At 40.2% G+C, this 17,804-nt stretch overlaps 1 protein-coding gene and 1 long non-coding RNA gene across 9 annotated transcripts in view; one reads left to right on the plus strand and one right to left on the minus strand.

Annotated features, from left to right (window-relative positions):
• Positions 1 to 17,804, minus strand: part of LOC110990132 (transient receptor potential cation channel subfamily M member-like 2) — a 56,938-nt gene that overhangs the window by 31,531 nt on the left and 7,603 nt on the right. For 2 of the 5 annotated variants that reach the window (XM_087140181.1, XM_087140180.1), the window contains 4 exons: positions 7,383 to 7,474; positions 6,402 to 6,588; positions 3,058 to 3,238; positions 2,410 to 2,579 (listed from right to left, as the gene is read on the minus strand). In XM_087140181.1, coding sequence (XP_086996307.1) covers positions 2,410 to 2,579; positions 3,058 to 3,238; positions 6,402 to 6,588; positions 7,383 to 7,474 — 630 coding nt within the window. Of the gene's footprint in view, positions 1 to 2,409; positions 2,580 to 3,057; positions 3,239 to 6,401; positions 6,589 to 7,382; positions 7,475 to 8,628; positions 9,127 to 16,886; positions 17,183 to 17,804 lie in introns of those variants that run through there. The other 3 variants (XM_087140182.1, XM_087140179.1, XM_087140183.1) reach the window with 3 other exon arrangements.
• LOC147798365 (uncharacterized) overlaps positions 9,304 to 17,804 on the plus strand; it is a 43,623-nt gene continuing 35,122 nt past the window's right edge. For 3 of the 4 annotated variants that reach the window (XR_015426180.1, XR_015426179.1, XR_015426183.1), the window contains exon 1: positions 17,196 to 17,334. This is a non-coding gene — a long non-coding RNA (uncharacterized LOC147798365). Of the gene's footprint in view, positions 9,442 to 17,195; positions 17,335 to 17,804 lie in introns of those variants that run through there. The other variant, XR_015426181.1, reaches the window with a different exon arrangement.

The raw sequence follows: 17,804 nt of genomic DNA on the forward strand, positions 1-17,804 counted from the left end.
AAATTCAACAATGAAGTACCGAACATTGGCACCACAGTAAAGGCTTTTATTGGAAACAAATGTTGCTCAGATGTGCATATCAGCTACTCAGATATCTTAGGTTGGAAATTGAAATAAACCCATACATTCAAGTACATGTACAATTGACAATTTTCAAACACACTGTAAATGAAGTGGATAGCTTCCATTATTTTCAAAATAAATCCAAAACGGGCATTTACAAATTTGGGGAATAATAAGTTTTGTAATTACATTGTGTTTAGTTCTTAAAATAAAATAAACAACTCTTGAGCCTATCAACAGCTCAGGAGTATTGTTTTTTGTTCTTGACGTCAGCCAGTGGATGAAGGTACATGTACATGTAGCTGTGCTCCTCTAGGAGCCATGTGTTAATCCGTCGAAAAAAACAAAACAAAACAAAATTCGGTTTGAATTCTTTTTAAAAATTGCACTATTTTGGGGGAGAAATTATAAGACACAACCCTGCACTTCAAAAGCGAGTTTTGGACTAGGCCAACACTGTCCTACCTAACCGTATGTTAGATCCTGTGTTCACCACCAGAGCCCATGACCACCTGATCACCCCAGGATATTAGGCCTAACGTAAAGGCCTAGGCCTAGTGTGTGATTCCTGTACATTTGACAAACATGATCCAAATCAATCTAAACAGTTAGTTTATATTTCCTGCTAAAAACCAGTTACTTCATACCCTGTTATGTCTGTTTACAACCAAATGTAGGCATGGGGGAAGCTTCTTTTGAAGGATGCTACATTGGCCCACTTGACATGCTTGAGCTTTGTAGCTCTGTAAGCAGGCTGGTGCCACAACTCCATTTAGTGCACAAAACCCACGTGCGGTAACAAGGACACCAGATGAAAAACAGCTTTTACAGGAAATGTACTGATATATCCCAGAATAATATCCCTGTGACCTTCCCAATGTGGTATGGTAAGTGATAAATTTTTGGGCCAGAGTCATTTAATAAAGTGGGGGATAGGTAAAAATAGATGGGCACATGTTACCTACGCAAAAAAACCATGAAGGACACTGCGTACATATCAGACTTTTAAAATGAGTTTCTTTGCAAACACGCTGCATATTTCACAGCTTTAAGATGTTGTTTATGAATAAAACAAGCACCAACACGTGTTTGTATTGAAAAAAAAAATTACAACTGTATCGGAATGTTCCAAATAAAAGCAGATCTACTGATGCAACACGATCTACACAGTGGGACACCACACTTGTCGCTTGTATAGAATTAATGGATTGTGTTTTGTCAGTGCAGTGGTTTTGCTCAAAATAAGTAATTTTGTGTGAAAACTTTATTCAGGTCGAAGAGCCATAGACGTTATCATCTTCATAATGCGCCATTCACTCCCGTTATTACATGTACATTTAATCCATTAAAAATATAACACAGGATTTGGTAAAACTGTGGACACCACAGAAAAATAGCACAAATCATAAACACTCACAGTGATTTTGAAAAAAAAAATTGGTGGGACGCGTTAAGAAACGCTGTAAAAATTGAGGTCCTCAGCCCGCTTTTCAGCTATTATTCTCGGCCCACGCTCGAGCAAACACGGTGAAAGAAGGCAGACCCTGGCTCTTGTGTATATGGTAATTGGTCTTTGTGTGTAGCCCAGAAATGAAAAGACTGAATTTGCATCATAATCACCAGCTTCACAATAGTCCCCACTTTGAAAAGAGGCAACGGGAATGTGGAAGCTTGAGTAGAGCCGCATGCCACCGAACAATCAGCCTTTTCACCGTGTAATTCAAAGAGTGCAGAGCACGCTGGGCCACAAACCAAAAATTTGCGGTTTGGCAGGTGGCCTTCGTGGCCAAGCGAGGCTGGAATTCTTGGAGTCGGCTTTCGGAAAGAAATTCCCGCCAAGAAGGGGTAAACTTCTCAATTTACAAATAGTTTAAAATAAAAACACCACTTCCATACTACATAAGCCAACATGAGCTTTGAATGCATAGGTATGCACAAATAAGTGAAACAACCCAACCTGGGGCCAATTTCATAGTGCTGCTTAAGAAAAATAGGTGTAAAAAACCTTGCTTGACAAATCAGGTTACCAGCCAAAACTTCTTGTGATGTGTATTGTTTTGGAATGGTATCTACCCGTCTTTTGGTGAGCATGACAATCACCCAGAGTTTGAGCTGGTAACCTTTGTTCATTAATTAAGCAAGGGTTTTTCGTGCTTAAGCAAATTTTGTGCTTAAGCAGCTCTATGAAACTGTCCCCTGATGGAATAACCAAGCGACAGATGTGAAGTGTTAATGAAACTGTTTCGCTTTTGCCTGAAGAAAGCTATACTATCATGATTAAAGTGAATACATGGGGTCAGCCGTTGATATGGTGGTCAATGCATCACAGCGACTTAACAATCTCACCTTGTCACTCATAAGCTTCTCCCGCTGGTCGATCACGCCCCACGATGCAAAGCCGATGGCTACAACATTGGATCTGCCTGTGATGCTACTGGCTAGGGAGTAGTCCTTGATAGCATCTCCGACGTACTTCATGACACCGGCGTGAGTACCGCCAGTGATGATCCAGGCACCTTGAGTGGTAAGTAACATAGTATACAAACTAGACCAATGGGATGACGATATATCAGACAACTGCTCTGGCCAAAGCTAGGAGGGTACTGTCCAGCCCTCTCTTCCAGCTAGAGAGGTGGCTACTTATCCAACACTTATGGACGTATGCCATGTATGACATACTGGTAATAAGTACCTTAGCAGCAAGCACAGCTAGCGGGGCAGCATGAAGAGAGTGTCAAACACAAAGAACTGCACAAAACATATCTATACGCACATAACGTAGTTCCGATCACAGAAGAATGTATAAATTAACCTTCATGAGATGCGATCAAGTGCTGGGGCCTGAATGCATTGCTCTGTAAATCTGCAACGCTTCACAGATATTGCCTTATAATGCACATGGTCCAAGTTTCAACAGAATTTGCTTTCCACTTAAATGTGTGGGAAAATAAGGCAATGGAATTAGACTCTTCCTCTTCGTTTCATGCTGGCTACCTGTGCTCAGAGCAGCCTTGATCAGTCCCTTCCTGAAGACGTTCTTGAGCTTGGTGTTCATGTGGAAGTTTCTGGCTCCTCCCGTGACTGAGATGAGGAGCTTGGGCGTGCCGAGGTTCCACTGAGCATTCAGCAGCTGCATCAGGCGGTTTGGGTGGATGCTGTGGTCCACTCGAATGTACTGAATGTCGGTGGGGAAAAAAAAGAGGATGGGAAATAGTAAAGAGTTGTTATTAGCATGAGCAAACACTGGTTTCAATTCCAAAGATTAAACCCACCAAACTTTATAATGCTGAAACCTGGGGCCAATTTCACAGAGATGCTTAAGGATAAAATTTGCTTAAGCATGAAAGACCTTGCTTAGAAAAAAAACAAAGGTACCAGCTCAAACTCTGATTGTCATGCTAACCAAAAGACAGCTAAATACAATCCCAAAACAATATAAATTGTACATCACATGGAGCTTTGGCTGGTTACCTGATTCGTCGAGCAAGGTTTAAGCAAATTTTGTGCTTAAGCAGCTCTGGTGAAATAAGCCCCAGATCATTATTGTAAGTCTTGCCACTTGATCCTGCAGACAACCAGTGAGATATCCTATGCTATTTCACTGCTGGACTCAAGGTTGTTGGTTCCAGTCCCATCCATGTAAGGTTGTCATTCTTTAATCTCTTGGCCACAGACCCTCAGGAAGTGCAAAGTACTGTAAGTTGTGCTTCTGTGATAACATTAACAATAAAATCTTGGTACCTCAAATCTCTAGGGATTGGACAAAAAAATTGGAGTTATCCGAAATTCAAGTTAAAAGAAGGTCCCCATTTCTTTTGAAGTTAAGTCATTGTTACGATGTGTATCATAACACGTACCTATACGCTGATTCACAATTACTGTAAATCTCACAACAATGACTTTTGAAATGACATTGTGGTTATTTTATACTTTGGTGCCACAAGTTTTTGTGCATAGAAAGACATTTTTGTGGAGGATTTTTGTTGTCAATCGCCTGATAAATAACATTACATGTACTGTAAATCATTTAAACTATGTACCTTTGTGTGGCAAATCTTTCTTTTGTGTTGTACATGTGTGACGCATTGTGGTGGTCCCATTTCTGATCCCGCACCGTAATGCAGCACCTTCCACATACGTACTCGGGCGTGGTTTCCCGATGAGTCAGACGACTTTTTTCATCACATGAGGGCGCACCTTTTTGCGCTTCAATAAAATTTCGTAAAAACAAAAATGCTAGTGTGTCTGTTTTTATGTTTTGTCCTTCGTTCGTTATTTTCAAACTTTTGTTTATTTTTTTAAGTGAGATTTTGCTAGGCAAAAGCTCTGCATTGCAGTCACGTGGTTGGTCCACTGCACATGAGCATGCTGTGGTTTGTGGCTCTAATTGGGCAGTCATCGCACGGGCGAGCACAAGCAGTTGGGCCAGACTTAACTTCCGTATGTGTTGCGCGTGCGGCATACACAAAAATTTCCAGTGCATTGCCACAGCCACCGCAAAGAGCCATAAGTTGGCCTGCATATGCATGGGCTACAATGGGCCCACGATAACAATTGGGCCAATTCCTGCAAGTCGAATTTTGCTGTCACAGTGTGGTTACGTGTTTAGATCGATCATCATTGTAGCGCACTTGGAAGTGTTCTGGTGTGAAGAGATGAAGTGTGTGTGTCAGAAATGATTCAAACTAGACCAGCATTGTGTTTACACTTTCTGGAAGTATTTTGGCGGCCGTTTCATTTGGATCTGCTTCACAAAAACTTTGAGGTAAACGAATCCAGCAACGTGAGCAGTTCGACTTATGGATATGTTTTTGTACATAAAAGCCTATTCTTTCAGCGGGAACTAATTATTCTTCAAGTTAAACAGAGTTTTGAGTTAACTGACTTTGAGTTATCGAGATTTTACTGTACATTTAATTTAGCTGGTGACCAGGACAAAACCTTGGTCTGGAAGGTTTGAGGATGCATTCATCCAGTGCCAGACCCCACTCAAGTTAAAATCTTGCTCCTGGTACACTAGCTCAAAAGGAACTCTTAAAATTTGTCACTCATAATGTCGAGCTTTTTAACGGCCAAACTCTGTGGCACATGAAAAACAACCCACTCAACGGCTCATTCCATTGATGGGGAAAACCAAGAGAGGAAAGCAGAACCAGCATCTAGTTTTGGCATTAAAAAGTCAGGCCACACTCAGTCAAAGCAGGGCCTTTGGCCTTTGTTTAATGCCTTGCTTTGAACGATGGACTTTCGTCTACCCGTCTCAGATCTGTCCTGGGCATTGTTCCCACTGAATTAACTGCAGCAGTTACCATTATTCAGACAAAAGTTCTTCCTTCCCAGTTAACAAAGGGAAGAAGGGCGTGTGTCTATCTATTCAGCTGTTCAGGTTTTGCCCATTGTTCCATTGTGCAAGTTACCTGCACACTGACAAATGGAACTGAGGAATAACCATATAGACTGGCTTAACCACTTGCTGCCGGGTGCTTTGAAAAATGCTGTGCACATATGGGATATTTTCAAGATTTTCAGTTTTCAAAATTCTTCAAAAATTCATCATTTCATGTGATGGACATTTACACCCACACGAATGACTGTTTGGTGGCTACTCTAAGCTGACAGGTAATCTTCATTGACTCCGGAGTATTTCAGCCAGGCCTGCTGCCCTCTAAAGAGAGCCCAGAATTGTGAGGTGTTGCGTAAGTTCCTTTGTGCCCAGTGAACGCGAATGGCGTCTTTTCAAACATTGCTGGATTAGCATGCAGCGGTGCTGTGTCGCTCATCAATGGGGCCCTGGAGCACTTTTGTCCGCAGTGCTAATCCACGGGTGCGCTATCTCCCGTGGCATACTGTTTAGAAACAGTGACGGATTACCTTCGAAAAATGCAAGCCCAAAAATGATGGCAATTCCCAGCAGCAGGTCTTATGTTCTGAGTACGGCCTTTTGTTACACGGACCAGCTCTTTCGTCCAATTTCGGGCAGCCCGGCTCTGTGCATAAAACCCAGGGTGCTCGAAAAGGGGTTCCCCAGCAGCAAGTGGTTAAGGCGGGCAGGACTTCAATCTGGCCAGGCCATGTACCTGGGGCAGAGGCCTGACTCTTTACCGTAACATCTGAATTGTGAAGTAGTTCATGGTTAAACAAAAGGAAGATCATAGGCCCAAAGGTTGAAGCTTTACTTGGCTTTTCAGTGCCGAAGCCGCACCTCTCCTTCCAGTCCCTCCCCGGTTCATATTGCGGGATCAGACTGGCTCACACACTGAGAAAGATTAGGGGGAGATTTAGGAACAAGATAGTGCAACGAGCCAAACCTATCTGCCTGCCCCATTCACGGACTCTACCTTGCGCAGCTTGAGCCCCAAGCCTGCTCCGGCTGCCCCAATGAACTCAATCTCCCCATAGGCGTTGGTGGCACTGGTGTGGGTGTGCGTCTCCACCTTCCACTTGGCCTTAGGGTCTGGGTTGTTAAGGAAGCGATCATCGTGGTCCGACTTGCGATTGCCACACTGGCACTTGGGATCATCCGGACTGAAAGGCAGACAAAGAGTTTCTTGTTATGGGGGGGGGGTTGAAGTTAATATCACCCATTGTTTCAAACATAATTCTTATCTGTCCTGTTGGTCTGTCTTTTTTGTCTTGTACAGTACATACATGTAATTCAGATTACTGAATATTTATAAATTTCAAATATACATAGCCTACGTATTTTGTTCATTTTCATTTTTATACATGGATATACTTTCATATTTGTGTTTGTATACATATTTATCTTCAATGGTATATATTTGTTTCAAGGTACATGTACCTTTCCTGCTGTTGGAATTGGTTAATAAATAAAATAAAAATAAAACAAAATAAAATAATAATCTTTTTTTTGGGGGGGGGCTAGAAAATTTGCACGTACCAGCGCTGATCTTTTGTGATCTCTCTAAGGAGTAATTAACCCTAACCATGCTGAACCCAACAAGGTAAATGCAGGATTTCACTGGTCCCAAGGGGGTTAGGGTTGAGGGATTTTTGTTTGCTTTTGGAAGGTGGGAAAATAACTGAGAAAGCTCCCCAAATCACTTTTTCCCCCCACTCAGCACATGGCAATGTTTGCAAGATTCTTCTAGGAGGTGACACAAAGACAACGACCAACTGCTGTATTTGTGTAAATTTCAGATTATCCCGGTCAGTGATGCAGGCCGACTACCTGACAGATCCCTCATATCTCACCGTTTTTTTCATTTCTTGCTTAATTTGACTCTGTTAACTTGTAAACAACAGTACACTGCGGATTGGGAAAGTTAAATGTACGAAAAATAGTGGGCATTACTTACAACGGGTCCGGTTTTTGGGGGTCGACAGGAGCTGGAGTGAACCGGATGCATTCTCTCATGCGAATGTTGTTCCGGATCCATGATGGGTTGTGCTAAAGTTAAAGCAATGAAAAGAAAATTAGAACAGATGCATTATTTTGTGTGAATTTTAGTTTGAATGCAAGGACATTGACCAGCTTCATTACTGTTTTTGATTTGGTTTTTGTATTTCACACCACATGTACATGTGCATGTGTACTAGCCATCTCATCATATGGCATCCAAGCAAACATACTGATAACTGATGCATGCTACATGTACATGTTATGTTAAAATTAACCCTTAATAATGCATTTTTGTGACCCATTGACCCAGGTTTTGTTTTGCCCAAATTTGAAAGGATATTTTACAGCATTTGAGGTCTTTTAAACGGATGCAAATTTGCATATTTATGAGTAAAAGTACAGCATGTGTGATATCATTCTTGGAAATATGACAACTTGCCCAAATTTTTAGATATTTGGCTGCCTGAAATTTGGGGGCAACTTTTATTGCTTCATTTCTTAAATTAGTTTAACTGCAGGCCAGTAACAATCTTTTATAAATATTCTCAGTAAATCTGGGCTCATAATTTGAGAAGAAATCCAATGATAATGAACAATGTCTTCCTGAAATGACATCATAGCAACAGCAGCCTCACTTGTCTGCAAAAGCAAGGAAAATGTTTTTTAACGTTAACAAATGTTCTAAGCATCTTAAGCGAAAAGAGATGTCAAACACATGTAGTTTCCAAACACTGAAAAGGGATCAGAACGGTGTACAAATGTGTGTCTTAATAAGATGGAAATCATTACATGAAACCTTTAAAGAACAACGTTGATTTAGTTTCAGGGCTTGAGAAAAACAAATTACATAAAAAAATGCCAAGAAGCAGGAGGATTTGAACTCCTCCCCCTTACCTTGGTAGTGACACAATGCACTGTTTACAAAACAATCATTCTACCATGTCTACCGGCAATTGCGTTTCCTCGTTGTGATAAATGTTACATGTTTCAAGCATGTACATTTACGTGTAATGTACGTACATGTACATGTATGGTACATGTAATGTGCATCAATGAAAAAAGAAAGTCAGTCCATAAACATAACCACCTTGCTCAGTGAGTCACTCCATAAAAAAACATGGACAGCTTTACAAACTAATTATAAATTTCCTACCACCCATGGAACGTGCATGTGTTGCATATATACATGTACCGGTACGTACGCAGGCCTCCAACTCCAAGTCACAGTCTTCGCATGTGGCTGACCTCAGAAAACCTTTCTGAGAACTTGCCCGCCTTTGATGAATCGACGAAGGAGATTTCAAAGTCCTCATCTGTACACTTGCCTGACAGACCAGCACATTATCAATGTCAGCCATTTTGCTGGATTCCATAAGAAAAACAAGTCAAGAGTTCCTCCAATAGTCTTGACACCAAAGGAATAAACTTTCCACAGTGAACCACACCCTAGCCTTCCACTGATACACGTATGTTGCTCTCCAAAACATACCGTCTATAATAAGTGCATGATAAAACTTTTCCTCAGTTATGGCTCTTGCAATTTGCCACAAATTCTAAGATCAGCAAGTGGTTGTGAAGACTTACGGCTCCTAAAGCTGCACCGAAAGATGGGGCCACTCGTCGACGTGTACCCCCTGAGAGTAAGAAAAACAAGCATGATGTGCCTACAGGTGATATGCATATGCACCAGTTGCTTGTGTGACTTCAACCTCCAAAGTTTTCCAACAGGGTAGTAGTGCCTTACTTGGCAGCAGGAAATTAATGATTCAGCCCCACTGAGCTGGCAGAGTTCCTGGTTTTGGTAACATTATCTCCAGTGAGTTTCAAAACCAACAAAAGCCATATTGCACATCATTATAATATCAGACAACGGCTCATTTGCTTCCTGTTTCAACAACCGAACGTTCACATAATACCAGTACCAATTCAGCTCCTTTGTTCTTAGTTCAAAACTGGTTCTCTGCAACCATAGAGGTGAAGCCATCATCTTGAGGTCATCATCGTACGTGTTGCTGGTATGTACACCGTACTAAAAATGCAAATTTTACATTTATACAATTTGGGTCACTGCATGGTTACATAATATTTTAAATGGCAAATTACTTCTCTGAACCATTCAGTACCTACAGTGTACCCTACAACTGTAAATGCACTAAGAATTATAAATGCACTCATGTCACAAGTCATCTGCATGTACAGGGTTCCCCTCTAAAAAAAGTAACCTACATGTAGCAAAAGTAATATTTATTTTCTACACAAATAACTGTCACACTTTAGTTTTTTGGGGTAACTGAATTAAAGCTGACAGTCTTTTCTACTCATACTTAAAATTTCATTTCAAGTTCATTTTGTGTACACTGCGGAGATATTTTCACATGCAAAATGCAACTGATTATTTTGGTTTCTGTCCAGTGGAAAATTTCACACAGTTTATCTTTCCAGCAAATGCAATCACTCAATTCAAATCCTAAATTATCAAATGATTGTTTTGTTTGTTTACATGAGCTTCTTTGAAATTTCTGTGTACATGTACCAGTTCAGGTACACGTGGTTCTAAAATTGAGGGGACTGACGTTCATTTTGGAAGGCAATGGTTGTTTGAATTGTCCTTTTTCAGAGTTTAATAATTAAAGTTTGTCTCAGAAAATTTTTTTGGGGGGTTGAACTTGTGTAATTTATCTCAGTCAATTTGTAACAAGGTGCTGATCTTATTTCTGTGACATTAACCAATGAACCAATTCAAGCTTCCGTTTGATGGAAAATAAGAGGTTTAAAATCAACTCATCAGAACCCTGCTTAGTTCAGGTATCCTTATTCTGTAAGCCTTTCCAGTGATCTCAAGTGTTAAAAGGTGTTAATTGGCTTAAACAGCATTCTGATTTAACCCTAGTAGGAATTGTCATGCACCATATGCTCCAGCAGCTGGGGGCACACTCTGATGTTGATGTGGATAATCCCATTGGTGTCTAACAGCGCGTTCCCACTTGAATGGGGAAAAGGTGGATCATGATCCAGCATTTTGGTGTGATCGTTATCTTACCGCAACGAAACCGCAAGTCGCGTTCCCACTTGCGCTTGATCCACCTTTTCAGACGGGAATGTTGAGCCCGAAAGGTCACTGAGTTCGGTATTGCGCATGTGCTAGCTTGCTAAGCGCGTGCTCTGTGGCAGTGTGGCGTGCTGGGGTGGCATGCCTGTGACCCTGCAGTGTTCTGGGTGCGGAGTTCTATTGACGTGACGAACTTGAATTGGACCGAATGTTCAGCCTCGTATGTTGTCTCTTCAAACTTTGCTTCTGTTTTTGATACTCTGTCACATGCTGCGGGCTATACGCTAACATGGAATTAGTTTTTGATGGAAAGCAAGAAATAACACAAATGAAAAAGGTTAAGAAACAGACGAATGCACAACGAAAATTGTGAAAGGGCAAGGCACGCATCGCGGCATGCATGCATTGCGCATGTGTGGTGATACATTTTGCTAGCCCGTAGTTCAGCAGTTGTTTATTGTGCATGCTGTGTCCGTTAAAAATTTCACATGAGCTACATGCCAAAAAACATATTTCTTTGTTCATCAGACCGCAAAAGTTTCGCGCCACTTGTGCACGGATGGATGTTGACAGGTCAAATTGCCAGATCAGATCCACCTTTTGCATTCCCATCTGATTGTGATCCGCCAATTGCAAGATCTGATCCACCAATTGGGGGATCTGTATCCTGCTCCAGAGGAGGATCAAGAAAGGTGGATCTGATCCTGATCCACCTTATAACGATTAGCGTTCCCACTACACACAATTGGGGGATCTGATCCGGCAATTTGGCAAAAGGTGGATCAGATCCCCCAATTGGTGGATCAAGTGGGAACGGCTGTTATATGTATACATGCATGCATCATTAGGTCTTCAGTTTTGAAAAGATACATGTACATGTAACTTCCTAAGCTTCAATCTGATTCCAGAGAAAACAAGGTTCAGGAAATGTTTGTTTTGGGTTCTCTTCAATTGAAGCTACTGGTTTTGATTTGAAACAGCTTTTCGGGATCGATGTACCGGTAGGAATAAAATGATTTACAATCATGATTTCCTTTCACTTGATTTGAAGCATTCACCTTTAAGTTAAGTACTGGTACACTGTATCAAGAAATGAAATATAACACATGCTTCAGTGTACTCAACCGTTCTTTACTCTCACTCTGTCTTTTCATTGAGATTAAAAATGCTGGGCATTATGCGGTGAAACCAAAACCACTTAACAAATTCATCTTTAATAGTGTAGTGAGTTTTAATCAAGCCTTAGTCTTTATCTATTAATCACCACGAAGCTCATAAACAACACACATGCAGAGTAACAACATTAAAAAGTCAAGGGTAAAAAAATATATGGCGGTACATGTACATTTTTAAGCCTAACATAAAAATATGAGCTGTCCTGCATGAACAAGTACATGATTTAAGCTCTCAGCTCATACCAATTTCTGTCACCAAGATTACTTTAGTTTTACAAATGGGTCATTCCATGAGGTTGGGGCACAATTTGTGACAGTGTCCCTGTTACACACTGTAGGTAATTTTTACCACCTGTCGTGACCTGTAGAGAAGATCCTTTACTCTGTAAAAATAACACACACCTCTGTATTCAGCCTTGCAAGATGTATAACAATGTCAGTTTGGAATCCACATGCAGGGAAATAGCTGTTCATTTTTACGGAACCCACCTAACAATTGACACCATCACAAATTGAGCCCCAACCTCATGGGATGACCCAAATATACTCTAAGAGGTTGATAAAATACCAGCTACCGGTATACATGTGCATGAAGATGTGTATTTTAGTATTTAGTGTGTGATATCATAAACTGACATGTATACTTTGATGGTATTTTTAAACTAACATTGCTTCCAGTCTAAGTTACAAATTTGAAAAAGTTCGCATAAGGCCGACCGGTATTCAACCCGTGTGTTCTTACCAGTTCACCATGTTCACAGGGCCCAATTTCGGGGCACTGCTCAGCACACATTTTCACACTGAAAGAGCCACCATGTACATGTACATGTATTTCAGGGAGACATAAGCAGGAAGCACAGGAAAGGGCATGCTAACATGGCTAACTCCAGCGGAAAAATTTGCTTAACCTAGTGGATATACATGTATCTCTATGTGCACCCATGCAGTTTTTGTGCTAAGCCCAGCAACCATGAAATGTTCGCTGTGAATTACCGGTATGCTTACCACTGAGCAAATTTTAATGCTACAGGCATATGGTTAGCTAAAAAATTTGCTTAACGGTAATCTGTATGGTGAAATTGGGGCCCGAGGGAATGTTGAAGTACCAAAATAAGGCCATCATGTAGCTCGTTGATTTCAGAAATGTTGAAACAGATGAAGATGTCTGCATTACATGTAACATGGGCCACCATTGAGGAATAATTACCACAGCATGCCACCACAAAAATGTTATGTGCACCGTACAAAAAACGCAAACTTCATCTTAACAATTCAGGCTAGTTTTTGCATTTGTGATAATGACACTTTTGACAGAGGTTGAGTAATATTAGATTTGAGAAACAAATCATGTTGAGCTGTACATGTACATGTACTCATGTACTGTGCATAACAAATGTTTCCCAAAATCTGACAGCCATTGACACAAACAAGTCTAAAATTACGTGTACACACACTTGTACCATGAATACCCGGTATGTACACGTGCATGTACCTGTTTCACTGGATTCCTGAATCAGTTTTGGCAAAAGTCGTCAAAAACAAACGCGGACAAAGACAGAGAAGAATTTCTTTCAGAAACAAGCAGGAGGAAAATTACACATAGACACATTGTCAATCCCTGGAGAGAATACATGTAAGTAACTGGCTCTTCTGTGTGAGATTTTTTTGAGGGCTGCTTGCTTTCACAGGATTTTATTCTATTAGTGTGATGGTAAACTAAATTAACCATCAGGAAATAAGTACAAGGTGTAACAGATGATTAAATGAAATCATCATGGCATCACGGAATAGGACATGTACCGGTACCTAAATACATATCCATGTATCCTCTGTAGAGTACTGCAGATGTGATGTTTATGTACGGGTACATATGTACATGTACATGTACATTATACATGTACGTATCATTCCAGGTCAGTACATGTACAAGTATGTACATGTAAATCGACCCTTGAACAATTTTGAAAATATGAGTACTTTGCCTTTCACTTGCCTTTCACGTACATGTATATTCGGGTCTGGAGGTATCAAAATTAATGAAAAAAATTAAAAAGCAAATCATAAGCAATTATGTACCACTACCATTTACCAGTACCATGTCTTGGTTCGGGTCTATGGTACAAATGTGTGTAAGTTTCATCCCTGTCGGATTTACATGTATGGTTCTAAAGATATTCTCCCGCAAAGAATTCAACTTTGTACGTTTAGGCATGTCATGTGCTGCCCATTGATATTATCATTGTTCTAGAAATACCAGTATCTACATGTACATGTGTCTGTGTATGCTATAAGATCTTTCCTGTGTAGGCCTATAGGCTTTTTGTAGCTTGAAGTTTTAATGCAGATGCAATATTTCAAATTGTCAAACATGAACCTCTGTCTTCAATGATCTTGGACACTATGTGTTCATTGGTCCATAATGATCACATGACAGGGCAATATATCCACATATCACATTCACCATGAGAAATCTCATTCTACTGATAACACGCACAAGCACAAGAGAGAAAACAGCTTTGGGAAGTTCGAGAGTGACTACTGTCGCTGATTTATCTTCATCAGTTTGCATGGTACCCATGATATGACTTGTGCATAATTCCATCAATGGTCGCGCTTGTATAACAGACTCATTCCCATCCTTCCCTGCAGGTTGTAATGTAATGCAGGGACCGCTAACCAGACTAAACGACGTGAACTTGTACTGGTATGAAGAGGAGCAATACACGTACCCAGTACCATACATGGACACAATAAAAAAAAGCAACAAAACAAAACAAACCAAAAAGAATACCACTTCCATAAAGAATGCGGAAAAGCTAACTTGTGTTCACTCTGATAAGCCACTAAACTCAAGTACATGTACTACATGTACATGTAGCTCATACTGCTTTGGAAAATATACCCACATGTAGGCACTATACTGGTAGGTACATGGTAAATGTACAGTACAGAAGAAACCTGAACAAGCTTGGACCCATGCCATCCTTCACAAAATATAAATGTGAACATGTGCATATTTCATTTCATATCTTTTTGAATTTGTATAAAAATGGTACAGGTTTAAAAGTCTGCTAAATTCTGTAGTTATTATTAATTGGTACGCAATTACTGGGACTTCCATATTTGAAAATGCAAGCAATTTCGAATAACAGAATATAAAAATATGAGCATAAATTACATGTATCGTACATGTAGCCAACTGTACATGTACATCACAGGTTTCAGCATTCCTAACCCCCCCCACTACACAACGCTTAAAAAAAAAACAGCCGCCTTCATTGACGCACTTCTAGTTCCAAATAAGCATTCACAGGTGCCAAAAATTAATACAGCACCCATACATTGCCAGTCATAACAGGAAAACTGCACAAGCAGCTGTTATGTCATGATATATGTATCAAGCTGAACTTTAATAACTTTGTTTCCTTTGGCATGCCAAAGTCTAATGGAAATTTTCCCTGGGGAAACACAAGTCCACAGTCATGTACACCACGCATGGGCAGTATACATATACAGTGTACAATATGTACATGTACCTGTTGTAGAAACGTACATGTACACAGGTACAGGTACATGCACATGTATGTTTGTACACGAACCCCTGATATGATTTACCACTGTCTCTTTGTAGCACGTTCAAACAAGTATGTACTGAGTCAGTGGATCGACAGATTAAATACCTATCAAATGAATGGACTTTGTAATTGGCAACAATCTACATGTACAATGTACATGTACATTTACAGTTACATGTGCAACATAGCTTACTACATCTGTATTCAAACATTCATGAAACTGGTTTTGTTTAACATACATGTACATGTACGGGTACATGTACCGGTACGTACATGTACATGTACATGTAGATTCAAGTACGTACATGTATTTGTACATGTACAAGTTCATTCAAGTATAATTAAGTTATCACTGTTTCGGGAACTTATGGAACTTAAAACCAGTTCATACAGGAAGCTGAAACCTGTCGAGCAATCTTCATTCATCCGTGTACATGTAGGTTGACAGGATAATACACCAACCATTGCATGTACATGTCATTCTCACAGCTGTCAATGGGAAACATGTAAAAAGGGTGTGAGTGGCTGAGCAGCCACGTACAACAAAAAGCTAAAAACTACAAAGAGCTGAAATATATGTATAAAAAGTTTCACTAAATCTGTATAGAGAAGTCCAAAAAAGGTTGAAATGTTTGGTCAAATCTGAACCTAAAAAATGCTGAAATGAAAAGGCTGAGTTCTCACATCCTTGATATGATGATAAACTGTACGTCTCATTCCATAATTTGTGTTGCATATTTGCTCAGAAGGTCTGGGAAATCAGTGTAGAAAGAACATACATGTATTGTTGAACCTGGACAGTGCTGCTCTTGGCGCATGTTGAAGCTACATGTAGCACATATTGCTCCGTCATGTCTACAGCGGCGAGTATCACAAATTATGACGAAATTATGACGAAATTATTAAAAGATGATTGGAAACTTGAATCGAAAATGAAAGAGTGAAAATCTGCAGTCATTCACTCTCACCTCTCAGTTTGACCTTGTGAATATCTGAAGACACAGCCACCAGGTATTGAGAATACAAGAGTTATTGGTTGAGAACATCTACCTTTTCGTCCTTGATTAGCCAACCAGAACAAACAAGCCTCATGAGCATGCATGTACAGGACACAATTTTTAGCAGCACTCTGCACCATTCAACTAAAGAGTTTCAAACAAATTCACATCAACAAAAGCACAACTAAAAGAACAGGCCTACAATGTCTCCACCACATGCTGTACCCGGTAAGTCAAAAGTTTTCAAAAAACTAAAATCCATCAAAGTGATCATGTGTTGAAGTACAGTACAATTACTAATAACATTTTAGGTTGTGCAAATATTGAGCCACAACAAATGTACACGGTCGAGGATCAATAAGCAGATAGCACTATTGGACTCTCTTAACATGTGTTGTGTGTGCATGATGGTTGCCATGTCCTGTATGTACAAGAAAAAACAGCTTGGCCTAATGCAACTCGACCAAATTACAAATCGTCACTCTCAACAGAAACTAGCCTAAGCAATGCTATATGCACTACTACTAAGCCAAAATTGACCGGCCACAAGAGAAACAGCAGTTGCTGCATGTACATGTACAATGTACATGTACATGTAGTACAACAGTTCACTAGTTAGTTACATCCTCATAATCAGAAGTAATCAAGCATTTAATGATGTACCTCAAACTCTTCATCATAGAGAAGTTGCTGCAGATACTCGTCCGAATCCCACTTGGTCAAAGTTGGTGAAGTCAACGAGTCCTTGAATGACATTCTGCTCAGCGTTCACAAGTTTTCAACAGACTAAGCATTTGTGTATCATACCAGTACACAAAGTAACAGGGGCAGGTACTTAGTACATGCAGCAGAGGTTCAATTTCCTGCTTTGCCCAGCACGTGATAAATCAAATGACTTTATGGGTGGAAAGTGAAAGAGGAAATGGGTATTTCCAAACCATCCACAACCGGTTACTTGATCCATGCACAGATGCTGAAACCACCAAGTGGCACTCCCTAAACTATACCTAAACTATACACATGTACATGTACCACATTACCGGACTACTAGAGGGGCTACTTCAGTGGGTGTACTAAGTCACTGCATGAGTACAGGGCATCAAATTTCAGGGTAAGATACAATCATCTATCACCTTTCCCAGAGGTTAACAACCCTTGTCAAGAATTTGGAAGGGCACTTTAGACTGTATTGAGGTGGGCTCTCATTACAGACAGCTGTGTGTTGTTTGTGTACTCCTGTAAATGTGTACCAGGACATCCTGATCTTATCTGCATGTATGTGGTAACAGCACTGCTTTTATAAATCTGAAATTAGTGAATCTGAAAATCTGAAATTGGTTGTGGAGAGTGTGTTTATAATATAGTCATAGAGGAAGGAAAAGAAAACTGGAACAAGGAAACTAACACAAAAATGCCCCTAGAGTGGATATTGATTACAATTTGGTTGTCATTTTGTTTGCTGGTACATGTACATGTATGTACTGATAGGAAATTCAAACAGGTTCCATTGGTTTGAAAGGCAACTTGTGGAGCAGTAGTTACTAGTCTCCCCTTCAGCCGCACATGTAAGTCTGCAAATAC

This window comes from Acanthaster planci, linkage group LG08, assembly GCF_054643075.1.
Source record: "Acanthaster planci isolate LZ-2023a linkage group LG08, COTS_SCS, whole genome shotgun sequence".
NCBI lineage: Eukaryota > Metazoa > Echinodermata > Asteroidea > Valvatida > Acanthasteridae > Acanthaster > Acanthaster planci.